The sequence below is a fragment of the Rhineura floridana genome, chromosome 8 (genome assembly GCF_030035675.1).
Source record: "Rhineura floridana isolate rRhiFlo1 chromosome 8, rRhiFlo1.hap2, whole genome shotgun sequence".
In the NCBI taxonomy this organism is placed as follows: Eukaryota; Metazoa; Chordata; class Lepidosauria; order Squamata; family Rhineuridae; genus Rhineura; species Rhineura floridana.
This window is the reverse complement of record NC_084487.1, coordinates 4,152,847-4,179,341: the sequence shown is the minus strand read 5'-3', so window position 1 is coordinate 4,179,341 and position 26,495 is coordinate 4,152,847. Positions and strand designations below refer to the sequence as shown.

Sequence of the window (26,495 nt, the reverse complement as noted above, 5' to 3'; positions counted from 1 at the left end):
AACCTTTTGCCTCGGATGTCTGCGCTGATAAATGCCTGGCCTATGTATGGAGTGTGAAGGCACCTCATGAATGGTTCACTAGTCTGAAGAAAGCAAACTGGCCCCTCTTGTAGGGAGATACTGCTTTGCAGACAAAGTGGGAAGAGTCCATTTCTTAGTCATAAAAGCTGCTCAATCCAGTTCTGCAGTGCCACCTGCTGGCAGAACTATTGCTATAGCAAGATTTCCCTTTACAGTATAGCCTTACAAGTAGAGACATGGGTGCTTAGGCGAGGCAGACCCCTCACGTTGTTGTTGTTATGTGCCTTCAAGTCGATTGCGACTTATGGCGGCACTATGAATCAGCGACCTCCAATAGCATCTGTCATGGACCACCCTATTCAGATCTTGTAAGTTCAGGTTAGCCTTCCTCTTTTTTCACTCCCTTGTTTTTCCCAGCGTTATTGTCTTTTCTAGTAAATCATGTCTTCTCACTATGTGTCCAAAGTACGACAACCTCAGTTTCATCACTTTAGCTTCTAGTGACAGTTCTGGTTTAATTTGTTCTTTTGTTGTTATGTACCTTCAAGTCGATTTTGACTTATGGCGACCCTATGAATCAGCGACCTCCAAGAGCATCTGTCGTGAACCACCCTGTTCAGATCTTGTAAGTTCAGGTCTGGGGCTTCCTTTATGGAATCAATCCATGGCCCTCCAAAAGTTGCTGGACTAAAACTTCCACCATCCCTGATCACTGGCAATGCTGTTAGGGGCCGCAGGCATTAGTCCGTTATCTCCAACAACAGGCACACAGTTAAATCAAACCTTTACATTTATATACTTTGCATATCCTTCTGTTTTTCCCAGCATTACTGTCTTTACCTGGAGATAATAGGGATTGAAACTGCAGCCTTCTGCAAGCAAAGCAGGTGCCCTACCAGTGACGTACAACCCTTCCTAAACAGGAACCTGCCTTATAGCGAATCAGGCCATTGTGCCATCTAGCTTAGTATTGCCTGCACCAAGTGTGGGGAAACTTCGGCCCTCCAGATGTTGCTGGGACCCAACTCCCATTATCCCTGGCCACGCTTGCTTTGACTGATGGGAGCTGTAGTTCAGTAACACCTGGAGGGCCAAAGATTCTCCATAGCTGGGCTACACCGACTGGCAGAGTCCCAGACATGGACTCGCTCCCAGCCCTGCCTGAAGATGCCTTTGAGGACTGAACCTGGGACCTTCTGCACGCGAAGTAGATGCTCTGTCACTGAGCTATGTATGACCCTTTCTGTAATTTGTAACTACATATTAAGAAAAACTCTTTAAAATCATGAGACATCAGCTGTTGGTTTTCCCCTTTGGCTTTCCAGGGCTGTGGACCTTTTAAAGGTTGACACCTTGCATCAGGCTTTTTTTTCCGTTGCCTCCCACAATGGAAGGGACCAGTAAACTCCACTTGAGGGGGAAATGATGCCGAGAGAGGATGGAGTGAAAAGGAAGGACCTCAAATGAATATTCAGCCCCCACCAAGCAGTCTCTCAGCATTTTGCACTACCTGCATTCATATGGGCTTTAACTTTTGTTAGGGCTGCAGTCTTTTTCCCCATTAAAACTCAGAATCAGCAAGGAGGGACCGAAAGGATTCTTGCTTCAGAATGTTCCTCTGTTCAGCCTTCCCAACAACCATATGACAATGGCCCTAGACAGGGTAAAAACACTTTCAAAGTGAGCAATCACAATTTCTGAATGGAGGGGGGCTTCCAGGTGAGACCATCCACAACCAATGGGTTTGTTCAAACCTTTAATGACTCCTAGACAGTAGTTTAATCAACTAATTTGAAATGCGGCGCTGGAGGAGAGCTTTGCGGGTACTGTGGAATGAGAAAAAGACAAATTGGGTGTTGGAACAAATTAAACCAGAGCTGTCACTAGAAGCTAAAATGATGAAACTGAAGTTATCCCATCATGAGAAGACATGATTCACTAGAAAAGACAATGCTGGGAAAAACAGAAGGGAGTAGAAAAAGAGGAAGGCCAAACAAGAGATGGGTTGATTCCATAAAGGAAGCCACAGAACTGAACTTACAAGATCTGAACAGGGTGGTTCATGACAGATGCTCTTGGAGGTTGCTGATTCATAGGGTCGCCATAAGTCGCAATTGACTTGAAGGCATGTAACAACAAAGACAGTAGTTTGTAAACTATAGGCTGGCATGTTCTACTATGCCACAATAGCCAAATTAATTAAACAACCAGTCTTCCAGTGACTGCTGAGAGGACATAGCTGACTCGTCTGTTAATTCGTGGCTCTTGGCTCACCTCCGTCCGATAAGCTTCCATGACTGGGGCGGGGATTCTGTGGCTTCTTTGTATTGATTAGTTCAATTCGTTATGATGCCCAAGAATGGGTCAGTGGAGGCTCTCTGTTGCTTCTCTCCAGGAGTGACTGATTCGGCCCCTTGGCTCCTTCTGTTCAGGAAGCCTACCCTGTTGCCTGATGCAGACAGGGAGCGGGCTCAGAGAATGACATGCAAAAACCCCATATGCCCTAGAAAGCCTATTGTGCTGTATGCAAAGTATATAAATGTAAGGGTTTAACTGTGTGTACCTGTTGTTGTTGGGAGACAACTGGGACTAATGCAGGTACAGGGAACCTGCAGCCCCAAACAGCATGGCCAATGATCAGGGATGGTGGGAGTTTCAGTCCAGCAACTTTTGGAGGGCCAGAAGTTCACCATTCCTGGACTAAAGATCACAAGGCCTTGACCAGGCAAGTGTTGACAAACCCCCCTTTCTGGGTCACGTGTTTTGTTTTTTTCGAATGGTAACTTGTGGGAGAGAGCCAGTGTGGTGTAATGGTTAAGGTGTTGGACTATGACCTGGGAGACCAGGGTTTGAATCCCCACACAGCCATGAAGCTCACTGGGTGACCTTGGGCCAGTCACTGCCTCTCAGCCTCAGAGGGAGGCAATGGTAAACCACCTCTGAATACCACTTACCATGAAAACCCTATTCGTACGGTCGCCATAAGTTGGGATCGACTTGAAAGCAGTCCATTCAACATTAAAAGCTTGCGGAAAAGGACTGTGCTGATTTTTTAAACCGTCATACTGCAGCAGTAATTTTTATGTGCCCTCACATTAGATGAGTCTGAGTTGCTCAACAAAAAGATGACCATTCTTGAAGGAAAAGTATTTTAAGTAATATCTGTATTGACAATATACGTTTATTTGTCATTGAAAAGTGTTCTGCCAGTGGCAAAAGCAGCACTCTAGTCTATGGAAATTGGGTCTGGAAAATGTTCTTTAATTCCTCCCCCCACCTGCAAAACCCCCATGCCTTCATACATACGGAAATCAACTGGAGTAAAAAAAGGTATTTATTTGGCAACTGCATATTGAAAATATACTATTTCTTTCTTTTCTGCACCAGATACTTAAGTTACTTACAAAGCAGGAACGTGCTCTTGAGCTGTCAATATACAGCGGCTCACACTAGAGCTTAGCATGGTGGCACAGACCAACTTTCTGGCCAGTGGGCTATTGACCCCATCCCTCCCACTTCCTTGCAACTGGAACAAATGGGGCTGGGACCACAAAAGGACAATGCACCAGAAATGTCAGCTGTGTGTGTGTGTGTGTGAGAGAGAGAGACCCTAAACCAAAAGAAAGGTTGCCACACAGAGGAGGGCCGGGATCTCTTCTCGATCGTCCGAGTTCAGGACACGGAATAATGGGCTCAAGTTGCAGGAAGCCGGATTCCGACTGGACATCAGGAAAAACCTCCTAACTGTTAGAGCCATACGACAATGGAACCAATTCCCTAGAGAGGTGATGGCCTCTCCAACACTGGAGACCTTCAAGAGGCAGTTGGACAGCCATCTGTCGGGAATGCTTTGATTTCGATTCCTGCATTGTGTAGGGTGTTGGACTTGATGGCCTTATAGGCCCCTTCCAACTCTACGATTCTATGATTTGCAGAGCAGGCTGCAATGCTCTGATGGCTGTTTGTTTCCAACTGTAAACCCTTTGGGGAAGGGGTCATCCCTTTTTCCTGTTCTTTGCAGTGGTCATCACAAACAAATCTTAAACCAAAAGAATTCACCCACAGCCTGAAACATGCCTGCAAGTTCTCTCCTGCTCTTACAGCTCACAACTAAATGATCCGGCCATTTCCCACCCTTATTCAAGCCACTGCCACAAAAACCAGGTTGAAAGAGCAATTTCCGTAAGCTGTACATCTCAGCGGGACAGGCCTCTTTGTTGCTGGCTCTGCACACACGCACACACACCCCCGCAATGTCTCAGATCTTTTACAATTTATTTCAAGAGATGGCAACTTTACTTGCTTAACAGATGGACTAGTTTTTTCTTATCACTCTTCTTAGGAAGGGCACTGCAGCAATTAATTTTTATCAAAATCGAACCAGCACCCTAAGTATGACCCTAAGTATCACCCCTGTATGGCAGGTCAGTACAATTATGCCCGTTCTGCAGAGGGTGATAATATAGACTTGGCTTAGGAAACTGTGGATAAAGCCATCTCAGATCAATGGGGCTAGTATAAAAAGGAAAGTAGCCTTAAATAAAGCTATCTTTCCCCCCTTTTAGCTGGACCTTTCTCCATGAAAAAAACTTATGAGGAAGCCCTATGGGTATTACTGACATTTCTGTGTTTCCTTACGGTTATATCCCACTTTCCTTCCATCATGGAAGCCAAGGCAGCCTACGTGTGGTTTACAGGTAGCCTCCCATCCAGGCACTGTCCACAACCAGGCCTGCTTAGCTTCAGCAAGATGGTGGTGGCCTCATGTGCCTTCAGACCATCACCCTGGAACTAGGAAAGGAAAGAGATTGTTTCTTCAGATAGGAGACTGTTACCTTCTCTTTTAAAATTCATTTCCTATGCAAAGGCTAGTATGTCTAAGCTTTGGCGCTATCAAAACAAAAAAGTCTCTGGTCACGATACGTCGACATGTTAAAGGACAGTACAAAAGAGAAAAAAGCAACAATCCCAACAGAAATACTTCCAATGTGTTACCAAAGCAGGGTTTTTTTCACCAACCATTGGGGCATTTGTTAATTAATGCATTCATTAATACTGCAGTTGCTCCCCCCCCCCATCCTTTGCATGACAGCATGAGACTGAAGGCCTTCATTACAGATGATATCAGGACTACAACTCCCATCAGGCAGCGAGAAGGGCAGTAAGCCAAGACACAGGTGGAGAGCACTGCATGCTGGGATGTGTAGTCCTCCAGAGTGGCCCAAGCCGTAGGAATCTTTTCTATGGGAAACGCTCTCAGAATAGGGTGAACCCCATTGTAAACTTGTCCCACATGAAGCCGTCTCACAGGACAGGGCTGGGGCACCTGCGACCCTCTAGACCAGCTTTTCCCAACCAGTGTGCCTCCAGATGTTGCTGGACCACAACTCCCATCAGTCTCAGCCAGCACTGCCAATGGCTGAGGCCGAAGGGAGTTGTGGTCCAACAACATCTGGAAGCACACCAGTTGGGAAAGGCTGCTCTAGATATTTCTGGACAACAACTCCCATCATCCCTCACTTTTAGCCATGTTGGCAAGGGCTGATGGGAAGTGGAGTGCAACAACATTGGGAGGGTACAGCCCTGTTACAGAGAGTCTGGCACTGTTCCTTCTTGACTGGCGGAGGCCTTCAACCAGAAGCAGTGATTAGATCTGGGGCAGAGCTTGGAAAAGTTACTTTTTTGAAGTACAACTCCCATCAGCCCAATTCAGTGGCCATGCTGGCTGGGGCTGATGGGAGTTGTAGTTTAAAAAAAGTAACTTTTCCAAGCTCTGATCTGGGGAACCCTATAGCTAGGAACAGAATGTGTGGCCTTCTGAGCTCTCTAGCAAAGCAGGTGCTCTAGCCCAGAGCCCAGACCCTTCCCTCCACAAGGATCTGTCAACAGGGCACTTCAGGAAATTATCACAAATATACCCAATGCCCATCTGTAACTTGCTCTAATTCTCCTTGTCAAATCACTGTCCTTTTTGGAATCCTCCTGACCTTCTTGCAACCCCATACCTGCTGAATATCTAATTTGCAAGAGGCAAGGCGGAGCTGGATGTCCAAAGTAAAATGCTTATGATACACAGCGTAGAGCCTACGTTGGGGTGGAGTGCCTCAGGCCCGGGGGCTGAATGTGGCCCTCCAGACCTCTCCAGCTGGCCCTTGGGACTCCCCTCAGGCCACACCCCTCACCGGCTCTGCTTCATGCCTTCCTAGAGTGCTTTTGCCTGGCTCGAATGTGTCCTTGAACTCTGACAGTCCTTCTCCTTGCCTGGATGGAGGGTAAAGGGGAGCGTGAGTGCGTGTACAAAGGAGCCTACTGTACAAAGGTAAACATTATATTCATTGCTCTGCTCATTTGAGCCTCTGGCTCCAACCACAACTGGCACGCAGCCCCCGGAAGGCTACCCAGAAGGGAATGCGGCCCTGAAAACGGGCTGAAAACTGTTCTCCACACCTGCCCTGTGTCTCCAGCTACTGTACTAGTATGGATCGCCAACTGTTGCTCTTCTGCCCCTGCAGAAGTCCTGTGACCAGCGCCTTGCAGGACACCCTCCCTGCAAAATCTATTGTACCCAGTCATTGGGGTGGGAGGTGTCCCCCCTCTGCAAAAGCTCATTGCTGATGGGACACAGAATCTCGATCTGCTCTAAAGCAAGCGCTGAAGTTCCATTTGAAAGAGTCATTTGGGGGCGTGAGCAAGCCCCCACGAGGTTCTGTTTGGATGGGCAGAGAGAAGACTAGTGACCCTCTTTAACGTCTTGCCGCACAGAGGCGGCTGCTGGTGCTGCTGGGAATCCTCCCTGGCCCTCGACGCCTCAAAGCAATAAATAAATTCTGCGAGATCCATGCAGGTCCTGGGCCAAGCTGAGCAATGCCAACCCCTGGCCTGCCTGCCTGCTTTCCTCAGCAAACTGTGGGGAGACCTCAGATGTGCTGGGGCATGCAAAATTTAGCAGGAATCCAGTTCCCTCGAGGGACTGAGAAGGAGAGTAATTCTCAAAAGGCAACCAGGGATGGGCTGAGGTTCACGACAAACCCCGCTTTCGGCATTCAGAAATGAAGGCTTTGCCTTTCGTGCAAAGGCCAAAAACAGGAGCTCTAAAAAGAATCTCTTCACTCATGAATTTCAGCACGAAAGTGGCCTCCGGACGGAGCAGAAGCAAGAGGACCATTCTGAGGAGAAGGTGGGTGGATCAGACGTCAAGGTCCAACATCCACTTCTCGCCCCCAACAGACACTCATGGCTGATCTACAACCAAATGACCCCCCCTCAAAAAAACCCAACCCTGGAAAAGGGGTTCTTCCCAAATCCTAGAAGTCGGAATCCATGTCCAGCACCTCTGCATCCATGAGGTTTGTCCTGGAGTGGATGGGGGGCAAGCCCCCTCGCCTCCCCCCTTGAGCCTGCGGTGCCCAGTATGGGGTGCTGCCAAGAAAGACAGAGGCCGGAGCCACACCCCTGGAGGGAAGCTGGAAATGGGCGCCGTGAGGGAGCGCCTGCTGATGCCCGGGGTACAGCCAGGCGCTGCTTCCGGGTCCCCCCTCTTCCTGAGGGCCATTATCCGGGCAGAAGGGATGGCTGATGGGATTCAGAGTGCTGTTTCGTCGGCAGCCGAGGGCAGGGTGCAGGTCCCGGTTTATTTCGGAGAATGGGTCCTCTTGGGGCCGAGTGCCAGGCCGCCATTCTGGGTAGGCCCTCGGTGAGAGGATGTTGTTCAAGGCCTGAGACTCCCTGGGGCTGGAGACAAAGCACTTGGTCTTGGGGAGCTGCGGGAGGCGTGGGACGGAGCTGAGGCGCTGCGGGGCAAAGCGGTCCAGGTTGCAGAGGTCGCCGTCGGGCCCCGTCGGGCAGACCTCCTTCTTCGTCCGCCTCTTCTTCTTCTTCTTGCCACTCGCTTTCTTCTCCCGCCTGGGAGAGAGCTCCGCCTCCACCCGCCACAAGTTGGCCCGTTCTTCAGGGGGCACTACATGGGGACAAGACAAGGAGGAGGCAAGAGTTAGGAAGGCAGGAGACCCCCCCATGCAGCCAATCATCACTTGCGTTCTTCATTGCTGCCTCCTTTCAGACTTTTTAAGTTTCTAGACCGGGTGCGGGGTCACTTTTGGTCCCTCCAGAGGTCGCTGAACTCCCATCAGCCTTAGCGAGCATGGTCAATGGGCAGGGATGATGGGAGTTGTCGTTCAGCAACATCTGGAGGGCCAGAGGTTCCCCTCGCCTGTTCTAGGCTGTTGTTGTGATGTACCTATGCTCTTCTGCTTGTATAGTTGGCTGTGCATTTTTAATCTCAGGCTGCCTTGGATATTTTTTACAAAAAAGGTGGGAGGGACCAAACCAAATCTGGTCAACGAGCACATAAGTTGCAGGGTGGGGCGAAGTTTGCCCATCTAGGAGCCAGGCTGCTGACCCGCACAGCATTCCTCCCAATTGCCTCAGGATTAGCCATTTGGGCCTTTCTCTACCTCTCCTGGTGTGGAGTTGTAGCCCATGTCTGAGCCAGCGGCTTCCGGCGCGTAACATAACAAGCAGCCCCTCTGCACCTGGCGTCTACAACCGAGTGTTGAGGCTGGGGGCTTGAGGGGCACGAAAGAGACCTATGCCCCACGATGTGTCCAATTCTGCGACCAAGTGTTTAAGGAACTGCTCTGTGCAGCTGGCGGTGGGTTCGAGTCATGGGATCCCCCCCAGATGTGGCTTTTTTTCTTTTTAAAGCAGGCATGGCAGATGCCTTGCACTGCGTGTCACCTTCTAACTCGGCATTCTCGACACTGACTGGCAGCCGGTCTCCAGGATTTCAGACAGGGCTCTTTGTCCAACCCTACCTGGCAATGCCGTTGGGGATTGAACCTGGGACCTTCTGCATGCAACGCAGGTGCTCTTCCACTGAGCTACGGCCCTTCCCCATGCAAAAAGTAAACGGGAGCCCCACTGTGGGGTTCCGGCTCCCTGTTGGAAGTGGGGCAAGAGCAACTCCTGTTCTGTTCTTTTGTTTATGTTCCAGAAGGGAGATAGAGTGAGGGTCCTCCAGATGGATAGGCTTGACCACCTTTACCTGTGATGCTCTGACGGACTTCCTTCCACCTTAGACTGATATGCTCAGGGAAGCTTATCTGCCCCTCCTCCTTCCGCCCTTCCCTTCTTCGACTTTCCAAGAGAGAGAAGACATATTTGTCTCTGCTCTCTCTCCTGAGCCATGAGGGCAACTCCCAAACCTGGGCGTTGCGCCTCCAACTTAGGTAGTTAGTTAGAACCAGAGCTTGGAAAAGTTACTTTTTTGAACTACAACTCCCATCAGCCCCAGCCAGCATGGCCACTGGATTGGGCTGATGGGAGTTGTAGTTCAAAAAAGTAACTTTTCCAAGCCCTGGTTAGAACTAGGTATGCCTTTCTATCAACTATGTATTTCCATAAATACAGTAGCTTTTCTAATTTTACTAAGCCTTAAGTCTCAGTGATCTCAATGCAGGGTAAAAGCCTGCTCCTTAGGTAAATACACACACTGGCCCACGGCAATTCAGGCCGTTGACAATCTGCTAATATCTATACAGATTTACACAACATTCCCAGCTCCTGCTTCCCAGGCCTCCGTTCTATGACAAGGGTGGCAAAGCTGTGTCCTCAGGCTAGAGCACTGTTCTTCAGCCCTTGGGCCCCCAGATGTTGTTCGTCTACAACTCCCTTCATCCCTGGCTATTGGCCAAGGTGGCTAGGATGATGGGAGTTGTAGTCCAACAACATCCTAGGACTCAAGGTTGAAGAACACTGGGCTGGAGGGTAGGAAAATTGAATGCTGGTTCAACAGAGGGAGAACCACACAGTCTCCCCTGACAATGGCTGACCCAGTAGTCCCAAAAGTCTTTCTACTTCTTGGTAATACCAGATTGGTCTTCCCTTATCACCCGACTTCCCAGGCCAAGAGGATTATGGGTTGCTCTGCGAGTCTCCCAGCTGGCACTGCTTGTAGTTCCGCCCTCCGGCCTGCAACCGAGGTGGCAAAGGGTAACAGGGAGCCCAGTTTTGCTTGGCTGGGCTAGATCTCAATCCCTACCAGCCCAACCTTGCCCCTCACACAGAAACACCCTCCCCATCCTTTCCGCAAGAAGTGTTACCAGGTGTCGCTACAGGCGTAACAGAGACGTCCTGAGACAAGATGGCTCCTCTTCTGGCCACCATCTTGGTCACGTGTTGAGCCCAAGCAGAGGACATGTCTTCCGACGGCTCGTTGATATCAAAAACCAAACCAGCTGAAAATGTAAAATAATTCATAATAGTAAGAGTATAGAAATAAAATTAGAGGGAAAATATAACAATTATTCTTGGGTTGCACCCAACTAAGCTATACTCAGAGTAGACCCACTGAAATTAATGGACCTACGTTAGCCACTCTGAGTAGGACTAACCGTTATTAACTTATACTGCTTAATGCCAAAATAGGCTCCTAAGTGGTTCACAAATATAAAAACCAGCTACACAAGAATTAAAACCATTCATCATTAAAACGCACAATGAGTTTCTTAAAGTCTGTGTCCTCAAAGAACAAACCCAGGTAGAAATCCACACCCAGCACAGAAACTCCGTAACACCATGAGGGGCTTGTTTGACCCCAAGTCCTTATCCTTAGTCTGCAAAATTAGTCTTCCGCAACTGGGCCTCCAGATGTTGTTGGGCTCCAGCTTCCAGGAGGGCCAATGGTCAGGGGTTATAAGAGTTGTAGTCCAAAACACGTCAAGAGCCACAGGTTCCCCATCAACAGGCAGGTTAGCAGGGTTGTCAGCGGGCCCTTCTGAGCTCCAGGACCAACAACAGAAGCCCCAACAAGCCAACCTCTGATGCTGGCCCTTCAAGAATAACTACATTTGTGTTAAGTCAGGCGTGGGGAATCTATGGCCTTCCAGAAGTGGCTGGACTCTCAGCTCCCATCAGCCCTCCCATCAGAATGGACAATGGTTGTCCCTTTGGGGGCATCTCACAAGGGCGCTATTCCCTGGGACCTTGTTTATGGATGAATGTACGTTGCTTGGTGGGACACCATGGAAGGGAGGTTCTTTGCTCCCGTGTGAGTTGAAAGCCCACAGTAACAGTGGGTGCAAGGCCCCTCCAGGTGAAAGCAGAGTGGGAGTGTCTGCACTACCCTAGGTGAGAGATGGGGTGGGGTCCTTGGATGCTTGAAAACTGAGTCCCAGATCCAAACTATGGAACACAGGGGTGTCATCTGGAACACGGCGATGTTTTCTATGCTAGGATTCAATTTTTGTGTTATTATTTCTCTCTTCTCTTGCATGTATTCTTTATAAACATTTTCAAAACAATTGTTGTTGTTACGTGCCTTCAAGTCGATTGCAACTTATGGCGACCCTATGAATCAGCGACCTCCAAGAGCATCTGTCATGAACCACCCTGTTCAGATCTTGTAAGTTCAGGTCTATGGCTTCCTTTATGGAATCAATCCATCTCTCGTTTGCCCTTCCTCTTTTTATTATTTATTATTTGATTTATATCCCACCCTTCCTCCCGTATTATAGTTCTTTCCCCCCCAGCATTACAGTCTTTTCTAGTGACTCATGTCTTCTCATGATGTGTCCAAAGTAGGATAACCTCAGTTTCATCATTTTGTTCTAACACCCAATTATTGGTCTTTTTCCCAGTCCATGGTATCCGCAAAGCTCTCCTCCAACACCACCTTTCAAATGAGTTGGTTTTTCTCTTATCCACTTTTTTCACTCTCCAACTTTCACATCCATACATAGAGATCGGGAATACCATGCTCTGAATGATCCTGACTTTAGTGTTCAGTGATTCATCTTTGCACCTGAGGACCTTTTCTAGTTCTCTCATAGCTGCCCTCCCCAGTCTTAGCCTTCTTCGGATTTCTTGACTATGGTCTCCATTTTGGTTCATGACTATGCCGAGGTATAATCCTTAACAAGTTCAATGTCCTCATTGTCAACTGTAAAGGTACATAAAGTCTCAAAACTTAAGCTAATCAAATACAAAAATGCAATCACATACAGAACAGCAGGGTATGATCGGCTAGGTTGGCAGTATTATAAACTCTTCTGTTCTGTTTAAACCAGGGGTTCCCAAACTTCTCCCCACCTACAGGCCGCTTGAAAATTGCTGAGGGTCTCGGCAGACCACTTAATGATTTTCCGTCGCAATTGTAATGGGTTGTGCTAGATGCTGTGCGGTTTTTAATTGTACTTCTTATTACTGCTTTTATTTCTGACATAGAAATAAATCGTACAATCCAAATGGTAATACGATGTAAGAAATAAAAGAAGGGAATCAAAAGACAATGAAAAATCAAGACGACTATTGAATACAAACATGCCGTGGACCACCTGAATGAAGCTCGCTGACCACGGGTGGTCTACAGACCACAGTTTGGGAGCCCACGGTTTAAACAATTAAAATTAGGTCAGCTTAACAGTATCGTATCATGCAATGTGGTGTGGATTGATTTTTCTGTGAGTTTACTTATTGGTCTTCCGGTTATTTCTATCAGTTTCTAACATGCGTTTAAATGGTTATTGTCCACTGTTGTGTACTGGGGCACGCTGGGCAGATTTTGTGGAAAAGTGGCAGACAAAGAAGCACAATGCTGATGAAGAGTTGTCAGGGATGGTGGAAGCCGGGAGCCCAACTACCTCAGTCTAGAAGGGGCCCCAGATGAGGCATGGCTGCCCTAAATCGTGCCTATGTGAAGCCCCACACCACCCCTTTCTCCCAGAGATCCATACCGACAGGCCCCTCGTGCGACACAGTGCGCAAGCTGAAGGAGAGCTCCTGGTTGGGGTTGTGCTGCAGCTCTTTGCGCTTCGAGAAGGCCTTGGCAATCATCTTGCTTTTCTTGATCCTCTTGGGCTCGTTGCTGCTCCGGCCCGTCAGCCTGGAGGAGAAGAGGGGGCATCGCTGTGTTAGCCGGAAGCCACACTTAGAGCTTGCAGAAGAGGACAGAAGCAGCCTGGGTACCCGGGTACTGTAACCCGCAGCCTGGGCTCCAAGACCCCATCCAGAATTCAAACCCAGGCCTGCAAGGCTGGAGGGCCCCACCTCCTACCTGCACCAGGTGCGCTTCCAGATGAGGAGGGTAGCTTTGGTCCATACCCAGGTGCTCATGGAAATACCTGTCCCAAACATGGCAAAGAGATTGATCTTCTCCACCAGTAGGCTGGGACGGTTCTTGATCTCGCAGTCAGGGATTGGCTTATTGGTCTGGGTAGCAATCGTCACGTTGGCCTCACACCTGCGATGGATGAGAGCCGAGCTGAAACTGGGGGGGGGGGGCAGAATAGGTGGAGTAGTGGAGGCTGGTGGCTCCGATATCAGTGGGGCAGTGAATCCGCTCCGGGATTTAGTACAAGCTTTCAGCTTCTTGGATAGCTCTTCGCAAGTTCGGACTAAAATCAGGAGTGGATTCACTGCCCCACTGACATCAGAGCCAACAGTCTCCATTGTAAGGAGGAAACCTCAAATCTACCAACAGCTATCTGTAACTAAAGAAATCTTAGGATATTAGAGCTGCAATATTAATGCTGCAGTCCTAACAGCACTTACTGGGGGTAAGCCCCATTGGATTCAATGGGTGGTATTCAATGTTAGCCCTACTCAGAGTAGATCCATTAAGTTAACAGACATGGCTAACTTCCGTTTATTAAATTTCAATGGGTCTACTCTGAAAACAACCCATTGTTTTTTTGGTATGGCTAACTATAATCAGTTAACGAAAATTATCTAAACTTAAACTGCCAGTCACTCAGATCAAAAAATAAAATAAAAGCAAAAATAAAAGTCTTGTAGCATCCTCAAGATTAGAAAATTCTGACATGTGTCAAACTTGAAGAAATAGACCCTGTATCAAAGTCAGCTTCTTATACAGATGTGATACATTTTTTAAAAACGACAAACACACCCCAACAGGACTTGAGTAGACACAATTAGGATTGCCCCCTAACAAGTGCCCCCCCTTAGCAGAGTCATTTTCTCCTGTGGCTGGAGCTGGACTATCTCCTCTGAGATGACACATGCATCGTATTAAAACAGAGGTGGGAAACCTATGGTTTTCCAGATGTTGGAATACAACTCCCAGCAGTCCCAGGATGACCAACTGCGAGGGAAGATGGGAGTTGTAGACCAATACCCCCCCAAGCTTCCCCATTTCTGTTACAGAAATGACAAGAGTGTGTCTGTGCTGGTTGAGGATGATGGGATTTGTAGTCATCAGGAGGGCTCCCAAGTGCAAGAAGCTGGGATACAGCCGAATGCTGCTATAACAGATCACCCACCAAGAAAGTCCATTATCCTCTTCCTAAAGCAAGAGGAAAGGGCCAGGGGGCCGGGGCGGGGTGAGCCCTCTACTCACAGGACATACTCCCGGAAACTCCGCTCCCATTCCGCCTGGTTGAAAAAGTCGTAGAAGTGGCAACCGAAAGTGATGAAGACGAACCCAAAGGCTAGAAAGCCAAAGATCCCTGTCGTGGGAATGGGAAAGAGGGGAGGGGTCAAGAATTTTGGATCCAGCACACATTCATCCACCTTAGGGCACCCAGGAAGCACAAACAGCGACTTCCTGTCAGGGCGGTGCTCAGGTTGTAGAAGGCCTGATTGGCCCCTCACAGCCTCTGTCCTGGCCTGACAAGTATCACGGTGTGTCTTAGGTCAGGGGTGGCGAGCCCGGGGCTGAAAGTTCGCCTAATTTTATGTTGGTGGCAGAGAGTGAGAAAGGGGTGCCACACCTGCTTTTCGTTAAGGCCCCGCCTGCTTTGGGGACTCCAGCCTCATCTGCTTTTGGCTCCAGACCCACCCACTGTCAGTATGCAGCTCCCCACAGTGGACTCCCAAGGGAATGTGGCCCTTGAGAGGAAAAAAGGTCCCCCTGCCTTATACGATCTGATCATTGGCGTATCTAGCCTTGCAGTGCCTCTTCCAACTCGTGGTTGGTCCCCAGGAGTTTCAAGCACAGAATGACGAACCCTGATTCTGGAGACCCTTTTAACTGTAACTGCTGAGGATTAAGAAACATAAGAAGTTGCCTAATATTTATTTATTTTATTATTTATTTATAAAAAACATTTGCAGACTGCTATTTCGTTAAAACATCAAAGTGGTATAACTACACATTAAAAAAAACACACACCGTAGAATAAAAACATTAAAAATACAGTAACAACAGGATACAGGACTACAGAGTCAGACCAATGGTCCATCCACCTGAATATTGTCTACACTGACTGGAAGCGGCTCTCTATGGTTTTAGACAAACAACACTCCCAGCCCTAACTGGAGATGCCAGTGGAGACTGAACCCACTTTGCAAGCAAGGCAGGCGCTCTGCTACTGAACCACAAGGGCCTTCCCTTAAAAGTGGGACAGAAAATGGCATCTTTTGCTTGGAAATTCTGTGCTGCCTCACCAAGATGCCGGCCCTCATCCTCTTTCTCTGCAGCTGAGCAGGTACGACAGCCCCAACTACCTGTCCCCACATGGAACACTGCCCTCCGGAAACTTGGATCCCGCCACACAAGTCTGGCCTTCTTACCCAGGCGGAGCATCGTCTCGTTGATTTTGCTAGCGGCTTTTTCGCTCAGGAGGCCCGGGTGGTTGCTTTTGATGGAAAACAAGGTCATCACACCTAGGAGTCAGCCAACAAAAGAAGCCCCGTCATAACTTGAAGCCCCGATGGGACAGAGGCTCTCTCAAGGTGAGAAACGGCAGGAAAAGATCTAATGTTCCCTGCTGTGGGAACTGGGAGTTCCCATCCAGACTGCACACAATTTGTCAGCATTTAAAATAAATCAATCCACCATGATTCTAGGCCTCATGGGGAAAATAACCTTGTTAATACAGAGCACTCTGGCTCCAAATAACAGTTGCCCCAGCACAAAAGGAAAATATGCTCTGTAGTCTGTCCCCGGCCAGGGCCTTAAGATCTGCCAGGAGGCTGCACCACTTGCTGCCTGGGAAGATCATCATGGCCAAGGAGAGAGCAACCTGGCCCCATCCATCACCCAGTGAAGGAGCAATTGTTCCAATCCTTACTCTCGTCTCCTCTTCCCTTCCCCTTCCTTTTATATTGTGTGTATTTGACTGCGAGTCTTTTCTTTTCATGTATGCACGCCTTTAGAAAATGGCACATTTCAACAACCACCAAGAACACGAAATTGTCTACGCTGCCTTTTATTTATTCGTTTTAGTCATTTCTATCCTGCCTTTTCCCCAGAACTGGGACTCAAGGCAGCTTGCAAAAATTAAAACAAATACAGTTTCAAACATAAAAGTAAAACATACAAACGTGACAATTAAAATGTAATTAAACTAATCAACTTGACAGCAGCGTTCCAGAATTTCAGACAGGGGATATTCCCATCCCTACCTAGTGATGCCAGGGATTGAACCTGGAACCTTCTACATGCCAAACATGGACTCTACCACTGGGCCTGAAACCCAGAATCAGAGACCATTATCTTTTTAATTGTAATCAGAGACCCTTAATTGTTTTTAATTGTAATTGTGCTTTCAAATGTTTTTCACTGTTATTAATATGTTTTTCTTCTTTTTCTTAGATTGCTTTGTTTATGTTTGCTGCTCTGGGTCCCTTCGGGAGGAAGAGCAGGATATAAATTCAATAAATCATAAATAATCATCGATAATCTTTTCCCAATGGATGCAACATTTGGTAGTTGTCTCTGCAGAAAGCCCGAATCTCTAGGCACAGAGAATCAGGTCAGAACAATTTGAATGGAAAGACTTACCTCTGATCAAGAAATAGCCACCGACCATCAACACCAGGCCGATGGGAGCCAGGACAAAACCAGCTCGGTAGCGGTAATTCTTGTAGCCCACAAAGCAGATGCCGCTGACAGAGTCCCCGTCCACCTGGCAAGGCAAGAGGGGGAGAAAGAGAGAGAGAGATCTGTCAGAAAGCTAACTGTAAAACAAGTTGTCAAGGTTGTCACAGAGGAGGGCCGGGATCTCTTCTCGATCGTCCCAGAGTGCAGGACACGGAATAATGGGCTCAAGTTGCAGAAAGCCAGATTTCAACTGGACATCAGGAAAAACTTCCTAACTGTTAGAGCCATATGACAATGGAACCAATTACCTAGAGAGGTAGTGGGCTCTCCGACACTGGAGGCCTTCAGGAGGCAGCTGGACAGCCACCTGTCGGGAATGCTTTGATTTGGATTCCTGCTTTGAGCAGGGGGTTGGACTGGATGGCCTTGTAGGCCCCTTCCAACTCTACTAGTCTATGATTCTAAGTGCCTAAAACAAGACATTTCCCAATCAGGCCCCTATCATCTCTTCCCTACAGCTCATTAAATGTTTAAATCAGGAGTGGGGAAACTCAGGGCCAAATGCAGCCCTCCAGGCCGCTTTATTTGGCCCTTGGAGCTCTTCCCAGAGCACACCCCTGCGCCCAGCTCAACCTGCTCCGCCCTCTTTTGCCTCTGGCCCCGCCCATCCTTGGCACCAGAGCTTGGAAAAGTTACTTTTTTGAACTACAACTCCCATCAGCCTCAGCCAGCATGGCCACCGCATTGGGCTGATGGGAGTTGCAGTTCAAAAAAGTAACTTTCCCAAGCTCCGCTTGGCATGTGGCCCCTGAAAGGCTGCCCACAGGGGAATGTAGCCCTTGCACTGAGAGCATTTACACACCCCTGGCTTAGATGCATGGCAGGGCAGAAGTGCAATCCACAGACCAGCTCACTTCTGTGTTATTTCCTGGTGCTACGTCATTATTTTACCAGGGGTTGGCGGGAGTAGTGCTCCTTCAGGCAACAGTGTAATGACAAATTGAGAACTGCTGGGTCCCTTCGTGATTGTCACAGCCACACCCCTCCCCTCTTTTTTTGCTGCTGGGTTGAGAATGAGATCCTTCTCCCACAACAAGAGCCATTCCTAGGAGCCAGTAAGCATGGAAAGGGAGAGTGTTAGCTACTGACAAGAGTCTTCTCAGTGGCTGACTCACCTCCTTTCTCTCTGATTGACTCCAATCAGCAGGAAAAGACAAGGAAGCACATTAGAAGACTCTTCTCAGTGGGTAACACACTCCCCTTTCATGTTGATTGGTTCGTAGGATGCTGGAGACATAGAGGCCCTGCTCCCCAAAAAGCAAGGAGTCTAAGACCCCCCCTGGACGACTATGTCCCTGCCTTCAGGTGTGCCTGTCTGCAGAGAGATGTGTAGACGACGTCAGGGCAGTGGCTGACTCTCAGGACAGCTGCTTTGTGTGCAGAAGGTCCCAGACTCAGTCTCTGGCATCTCCCATTGAAAGGGTCAAAGAGCGTGTAACACGAGAGACTCCCTGCCTGAACCCTTCTGCTAGACAAGTGCGCTATACTGAGATAGGTGGAGAAACAGACAGAGAAAATCTGTCCACCTCTTCCCTGGGATAAGGTCAATGGTCCCATCCATTGGAAGAAACCGTGCACACCACACACACAGAGGCACACAGCACATTCACCTGGGCAACAGCCAAAATGGTAACCGTGAGGACAAAGGGGATGGACCAGGTCACCAGGTGGAAGTAAGAGGTCTTGCCCACCAGCGGCTGGTAGGTGGTACCCAGCGCCTTGAAGGACATGTGCCAAGCATAGGTCAGCATGACGAACCAGATGACGCCTGACATCAAAGAGTAGTAGACAATGACGAAGATGATCACGCAGGAAAGAGTCTCATTGGAGCTGCAGAGGGAGGAAGTGGATGGCAGCCAGTCGTTCCCCTTCTAGGGAAAGAGAAACGCAGACGAGCCCCTCCAAAACCCTCCACCACCCAGTCACATCCGAGCATGACCCAGAACGAGGTCACACCCACACCACACATTTAAAGTGCATGACTTCCCCCAAAGAATCCTGGAAGCTGTTGTTTGCTAAGGGTGCTGGGTACTGTAGTTCTGGGGGGACACAGTTCCCAGGATGCTTCAGGGGAAGCCACAACTGTTACCGTGGTACAAATGAGCTTTAAATATATGGGGTTGTAGCCAACTCAGTGCAGACCCACTGAAATGAATGGACCTAAGTTTATCATGTCTTTTAATTTCAATGGGTCTACTCTGAGACTCAGTAACACCGGCTACAACCCATGGGGTGGATGTGACCGAAATAACTCACGGGGTTGGACTGATATCTGCAGGCCAAAATACTTTCCCATCAACTATCTCTTTTAAGGGTTAGCAACTGGCCACCCTCGGGCCAAACCTGGTTTCCAGAAAGAAGCACATCACTTGGTCAAGCCCAAATACTCACTTCTCCCCATGTGCTTCCGGAAACAGCTTAGAGCAGCCTTCACCAACCCGGTGCCCTCTATATATTTTTGACTACAATTTCCACCAGCACCAGCCAGCCCAGCCCACCTTTACAAGAAGGCTGATGCCATGCAATTTCAAAAATGTTCCCCCTTACGCTGCCAACATCCTGACATAAGAACCCTCTGGGCTCCAAGGCTTGGTTCACAGGTGTTGCCACAGTTCAATTTTTGGAAAAATTGAAAAAATGCAATATTAGCACTTTTTACAGATTGAAAGTCACTTTGTTACTTCAGGAGCATCAAATGTGACTATGTACAGGTTGGCTTGGCATAAAATTATCACATTTGGTATATTAAAAGTACATTTTATTCAAACAACTATTACAAATTGAATTTACTTTTTAAAACTTTGTTTTTTTTGTTTTTTTTTAACAAATGGATCTACAAGCTCCTGAACTGTAAGGAACCTCTTTCATTTTGCCAGTTTATGAAGAGCAGGCAAAAACCAATTAAGAAAAAAACCAGAATGGACCATCAACATTAATAATAAAGAAAATTATTTATGTCTCCGCTAGTCCTCCAGTGTCATGCAGACATAAAGCATCAATTCCCATAAAAAGAACTGAGGGGGGGGGAAAGGGGGGGGAACCAAGATTCAATGAAACTTGTTATTCATCATGCTAAAATAAAACATTCCATAATCCATTTTTTTTTCAATTTTTCAGGAAAAAAAACCCCAAAAAGGCTTCAGAAAAAACTTTTTTCCTGAATTTTTCCGGTTTTTCCCCAGGCTTTCACATTTCTACCCGGGTTCAATCCTGAGTAGCATCCCCAGGTAGGGCTGGGCATGTCCTGTGCCCGAAACCCTGGAGAGCTGCTGCCAGTCAGTGTTGACAATACTGAGCTAGACAGACCAATGTCCTGACTCGGTGCAAGGCAGTTTCTGATGTGTCCTGTGACAGACAGAGGCAGCTGGACAGTCATCTGTTGGGAATGCTTTGATTTGGATTCCTGCATTGAGCAGGGGGTTGGCCTTGATGGCCTCATGGGTCCCTCCCAACTCTACTATTCTATGATTCTATGTTAGAGCCATACGACAATGGAAGCAATGACCTAGAGAGGTAGTGGGCTCTCCGACACTGGAGGCCTTCAAGAGGCACCTGGACAGCCATCTGTCGGGAATGCTTTGATATGGATCCCTACATTGAGCAGGGGGCTGGACTTGATGGCCCTATAGGCCCCCTCCAACTCTACTATTCTATGATTCTATGACCCTCCCAAGTGACCCCCCCCAAGAGGAACCTACGTGGGCTCCCCCAAACGCATGGTTCCGTCGGCACGGCACACAATCTCGCTGCGGGCCCTGTCCATGAACTGGGCCAGCCAGCCAATGCTGCCCATGAAGAAGCAGGCGTTCACGTAGAAGAGGATGACAGCTGGGTACCGGTTGGAGTTCTTCCAGTCAGCGAGAAAAGTGGCCTGCGGGGAGAGCAGGGGTAGGAGGCACAAGGAGTCAGTGTTAGGGTTTGAGGGGTGAAGAAGAAAAACAGCAAGTTCATTTCGGAGGTTCACATCATACAATAAGAGGCAGCCCGCTTCTGAATGCCAACTGCTGGAAACCGCAGGCAAGGAGGGTGCTCTTGCGCTCGGGTCCTCCTTGCGGGCTTCCTATGGGCAACTGGTTGGCCACTGTGATGCTGCACTACATGGGCCACTGGCCTAATCCACCAGGGCTCTTATTACGCCCTTACTGAGTGCCTATTTCGCTTAAAAATGGAGCACTCAAAGCACAGTGATAAATTCATTTTTTTAAAAACCCTCAGAAATTCAAAAAGCCACAAATTTAAAAAGGCGTGAGGAGCTAATGGTAAGGGTGAAGGCACTCCAACAAGTACCTAGGTTCCAAGTAGTTAAGGCCTTTATATGCAAATGTTAGGTCTTTGAATCGGGGCTTACAGGCAGCCAATGTACATCCCGCTAAGCTGGTGTTATACAGCATGAGTCAGAAGCCTTGGCCAATCCCGTAGTGCTGCATTCTGCATTAGCGGCAGCCTCCAGACTGTATTCAAGGGCAGCCCTATGTGAAGTGCATTACAGTAATCTAAAGCATAATGCTACTTACCAAGGTAAAGAAGGTACAAAAAATAGTAACAGAGCTGAAGGCGGCAATGTAGACGTGCATTTCACGGTGCTCCTTTTCGGTGAAAAGGGGGTTCTGGCACTGGATGCCACAGCCTTCAACATCCTCATACCAGCTCTTGGGGTTGTCTGTCCGGACCAGGGGGGCCTCGCACTGTCCTGAGCTGTTGAATTTGATGTTCTGGACCTCATTCTGTATGAATCAGCCACAGGGGAAAGTAAAGAGAAAAGGGATTGTCAATATCCTTTTTGGGGGAGCCAAGATGCTCAGGACTCTCCCCTCTCCCCAAAGCTTTTTAAGTAGAGATCTTATCCCAGTCTGCATCTGAGTTGGAATTGCTTTTTAATATGTTTTTAAAGCTTTAAAAAAATGTTAAAAAAAAGTTTTTTAAAAAAAGTTTTTAAAGAAGTTTTGTTTTAATATGCTTTCAATGGTTGTTGTGTTTTCATATATTTTGAAAGTCTGTTTTTCTGATGTTTTGAAGTTTTTTTAGTGTTGTTGTTTGCCACCCTGGGCTCCTACTGGGAGAAAGGGCGGGATATAAATCAAATAAATAAATAAAATTTTACTAAAGGTATAATGGGTACAATCTCAATTATTGTAAGGGTAGGAAATGCAACTACACCAGTTATACAACACCAAGATAGTAAAAAGGAAGTGCTACAATTGCATATCCAAGCACATTCAACTACAATCCAATTAAAAGGTGGGACAAAGGGAAGTTTTCAGTTAGATATAACATTATTATTAATAGTAGTAAAAGCAGCAACCTCTATTTATGTATTTCAGCCTTCGCCAACCCGGTGCCCTCCAGACGTTTTGGACTACCCCTCCCACTGACCCTGCTCCCTTTTCCCCCACAGTTCAGTGGCTTTCAGCCTCAGCTAACCCTCTCCCTGCCCACATGGCCACAGCTCTCCTCTGGGATATTTGGGAGCCGGGGTCTGCCACCCTTTGCTTCCTTACCGGGCAACCCTCTGGAAAGCGAATGGTGGTGCATTTGAGGAAGTCAGGCCAGCCACGCTCCCGTTCCACAATGGTGCAAGGGCCACGTGTGGCTTGGCACAGAGTTTGGCTGGGCAGCTCCACCTTGCCATCCTCACACTTGGGCATGTACACAGCACAGAGGAGGGGCTGGATCACGTCCCAGCAGCGAGGGGCATTTCGTAAACCTTCAAACAAAAAGAGAGACAAGAGTAAAGATCCCTTGAGCATCTCTTATTAGCAATTTTTTGCTATCAATTGTTTAGAAATTTATCTCCGGAGTCCATGAAAGCAAAATGTACATATTTTTACAATTCTCAAATAAACAAAACTGGTACACCAGCAGATTGGCTATTCAAAAACTGTGAACTCATGGGCAGTTAACTGACTGCTTGAACACAGAAGAGTAACAGTCCCTCTAATGGCCAAGACCCAAGGGAGCTCTTGACCAAAAACGTAACACATGATAAGAGCCCTCCTGGTTCAGGCCAAAAGCCCATCTAGCCCATCTAACATGCTTATTAATGACTTGGGTGAGGTGCAGGGAATGCTTATCAAATTTGCAGATAATATAAAATTGGAAGGGATAGCTAATACCATGGAAGACAGAAACAAAATTCACAGGGATCCTGACAGGCTGGAGTATTGGGCTGAAAACAACAGAATGAAATTTAACAGGGATAAGTGCAAAGTTCTACACCTAGGAGAAAGAAACCAAATGCACAGTTATGAGATGGGGGATACTTGGCTCAGGAATACTACATGTGAGAAGGATCTTGGGATTGTTGTTGATCACAAGATGGATATGAGCGAATCGTGTGATACGGCTGCAAAGAAGGCAAATGCTATTTTAGGCTGCATAAACAGAACTATAGTTTCCAAATCGCGTGAATTATTGGTTCCCCTCTATTTGCCACAGGTTAGGCCTCATCTTGCGTACTGCATCCAGTTCTGGACACCACACTTTAAGGAGGCAGACAAACTGGAACAGGTTCAGAGGAGGGCAACAAGGATGATCAGGGGACTGGAAACAAAGCCCTATGAGGAGAGACTGACAGAACTGGGCATGTTTAGCCTGGAGAAGAGAAGACTGAGGGGAGATAGGATAGCACTGTTCAAGTACTTGAAAGGTTGCCACACAGAGGAGGGCCAGGATCTTTTCCCAATCGCCCCAGAGTGCAGGACATGGAATAATGAACTCAAGTTACAGGAATCCAGATTTCAACTGAACATCAGGAAAAACTTCCCAACCGTTAAGAGTGGTAGACAGTGGAGCCAATGACCTAAGGAGGCGGCAGGCTCTCCAGCACTGGAGGCATTCAAGAGGCAGCTGGACAGCCACTTGTCGGGGATGTTTTAAGTTGGATTCATGCACTGAGCAGGGGGTCAGACTGGATCGCCTTATAAGTCTCTTCAAACTCTATGATTCTGGTCCAGGATCTGGTTCTCACAGGGTGCTCCTATGGGAAGCCCAAAAGCTGCTTTAGAAACTCCAAGGATTCTGCTATCAAGGCTCAATATGGGCTCTCTCACACACATGCACAAGGTACAGGCAAAACATTTCCCCCTCCTTCAGTAAAGATTAGTCAGGCCTCTCAAAGACCGAGCAAAACTACTTCCAGCTAGCCACAGCTGATCCAGACCAACCTTTTTGCCAGACGTCAAGGTGAACATATGTATATTTGAATGGTTGTGGGAGAACTAGGGTCAGGGAATGAATGATGGAAAGGAAGCCGGTATCACCGACAGGACATGGCCTTTTCTATGGAGGCCCCCAAATTGTGCAAGTCCCTCCCTACTGAACTGCAGCTGACCTCGCCATTTAATCAACCTTATAAACAGGACTTTAGAACATACTTCCCATTTAGTCAAGCTGGAGGCTACAGTGTCACTGGTTAGAAAGCAAGACCAGGCTCCTCACTCAGAGCCTAAAGATGATGGGTCCATGGAAGAGGAAAAGAACACCTTAAATGCACCAAGCAGGGGAAAAGGGGGAGGTGGAGACTCTAGTGCTCACAGGTACAAAAACCATTCAGTGTAGGCTCAATGCATTTTGGAGCACAAGGACAACAGGAGCTTGAAAAACTTGCCAGTTCCACCAATTCTAAAAGTAAACGATTTTTCAAGCCTAACCAGCTGCAGAAGTGGCTTGGCAAAATATCAGAGCAGGGCAAATTCTTTCCTCTCCCTGCGCATGTAAGCTGTAGAGGCACAATGCGTCGAGCTACGTCTTAAGGTTGATTGCACCAGGGAGTGCTGGAGGTTCCATGTTTCCCCCCCCCTGCTTGGGTGACGCCGTCGAACCTCTGAGGCTGGCAGGCAGGAGCTCCCACAGAACCAGAGCCAGGACCCGCCTGGACACCTTTTCCCAGGCCCGAGGAACCAGCTGCCTCCCACTGGATGCTGCCACTCCGACAGCATACGGAGGGCACCAGGCCACGGAGCAAAGAAGAAGTGCCCGTCTCCAGGCCTGCAGACTGGCCCTTCAAGCCACTGTAGCTATCCAAAATGGGGCAGAGCCTAGGAAAAATGGGCTGGAGGTGGGCGTTCAAAAGGGCTCCGCTCACTCCCGGGCCTGGTTGGAGCAAGTTGCTCCTGGCTACTCTGCAGGTTCCTCCATGGGACAAGAACACAGGACCTTCCTGAATTTATTTATTTATTGCATTTGTATACCGCCCCATAGCCAAAGCTCTCTGGGCGGTTTACAACAATTAAAACACTAAAAACAAATATACAAATTTTAAAACACATTTTTAAAAAACAATTTAAAAACACATGCTAAAATGCCTGGGAGAAGAGGAAAGTCTTGACCTGGCACAGAAAAGATAACAGTGTTGGCGCCAGGCGTACCTCGTCACAGGTGTCATTCCATAATTTGGGGGCCACCACTGAGAAGGCCCTCTTCCCTTGTTGCCATCCTCCGAGCTTCCCTCGGAGTAGGCACCCAGAGGAGGGCCTTTGATCTTGAACGTAGTGTATGGGTGGGTTAGTGTCAGGAGAGGCGTTCCATCAGGTATTGCGGTCCTAAGCCATGTAAGGCTTTATAGGTCAAAACCAGCACCTTGAATTGAGCTCGGAAACATACAGGCAGCCAATGCAAGTGGGCCAGAATCAGTTTTATATGTTTGGACTGTCTGGTCCCTGTTACCAATCTGGCCGCTGCATTTTGCACAAGCTGCAGTTTCCTAGTTGCAAGAGTGAGAGGGGGCCGTTGCTCTTCCTGCCCTGTTTGCAGGCATCCCAGGAGCATCTAGTTAGTCACTTTGCTACTTGGGAAACTTGCGGCCCTTTGGATGTTGTTGACCTTCAGCTCCCATCCTCCCTGTTCACTGTCTGGGGCTGGTGGGAGTTGAAGGCCGTCATCATCTGGACAGCAGCCCCGGTTCCCCAGCCCTGGACTACAACTTGACCTCTGCTCCAGTGCAACAGGGCACCTTCTTCCAGCTGTATGAACCCAGCGCAAGGACGTCTGCTGTTTCCCAAAGTGTGCTGCTGTTCTGAAAGAGAGCACATCCATGGACAGAGATTCTCTTTGGCTGTGCGCTCTGGCAAAGCAGCCCTGGTAACCCTGGGGGCATGGCCAGATCTTAACAACTGTCCAAGATGTTGCTGGGACACCGAGACAGGCAGAAGAGGCTGGTATCGATATGGCCACACCCGTCTGCTGTGGCCGTCTGCTTTTTTCATGTAATGAGGGAAAGATCAATAGCAAAAACAAATCAGCAAAATATAATCCATTGGAAGCAGATTGCTCAAGTGGAAAGGAAACCGCAAAGCTTTCATCGAAGCTTCTGCAATGCATGCTCTTTCGAAGTCATCTGGGGTGACTTTGGATACATATATACACGAAGGGAAGTTTGCAGCCCTGTTCCATTCCAGAGATACTACAGCTTACAATAAGCATTCGGTCAAACTGTCCTTTCAAGGCTCCAATGTCGGTTTCAGAGTAGGACCGTTCAAAACATCTCATCTTGAAAAGTCTAAAGCAGAAATTGTACACAGCTGCTCTATTTGTGACAGCAGGCAAGTCTGTTAAGAGACATAACCTCAGCCACAAGTTGTGCTCGCGACTCTGACTCCTAGGAGGGGCAGTCTGAGACCTGATTTCGGGGATGGGT

At 48.1% G+C, this 26,495-nt stretch overlaps 1 protein-coding gene across 1 annotated transcript in view; it reads right to left on the bottom strand.

The window, feature by feature from the left end:
* Positions 1 to 4,277: 4,277 nt before the first annotated feature.
* The window catches only part of SMO (smoothened, frizzled class receptor), a 32,710-nt gene continuing 10,492 nt past the window's right edge, over positions 4,278 to 26,495 (bottom strand). The window contains exons 2-12 of the mRNA XM_061638016.1: positions 22,360 to 22,565; positions 21,376 to 21,585; positions 20,560 to 20,732; positions 18,472 to 18,691; positions 16,763 to 16,886; positions 15,550 to 15,642; positions 14,375 to 14,483; positions 13,073 to 13,258; positions 12,753 to 12,901; positions 10,122 to 10,256; positions 4,278 to 7,978 (exon numbers count right to left, since the gene is read on the bottom strand). Of these exons, the coding sequence (XP_061494000.1) occupies positions 7,326 to 7,978; positions 10,122 to 10,256; positions 12,753 to 12,901; positions 13,073 to 13,258; positions 14,375 to 14,483; positions 15,550 to 15,642; positions 16,763 to 16,886; positions 18,472 to 18,691; positions 20,560 to 20,732; positions 21,376 to 21,585; positions 22,360 to 22,565 (2,258 nt within the window). The 3' untranslated portion in view covers positions 4,278 to 7,325. The remainder of the gene's footprint in view (positions 7,979 to 10,121; positions 10,257 to 12,752; positions 12,902 to 13,072; positions 13,259 to 14,374; positions 14,484 to 15,549; positions 15,643 to 16,762; positions 16,887 to 18,471; positions 18,692 to 20,559; positions 20,733 to 21,375; positions 21,586 to 22,359; positions 22,566 to 26,495) is intronic.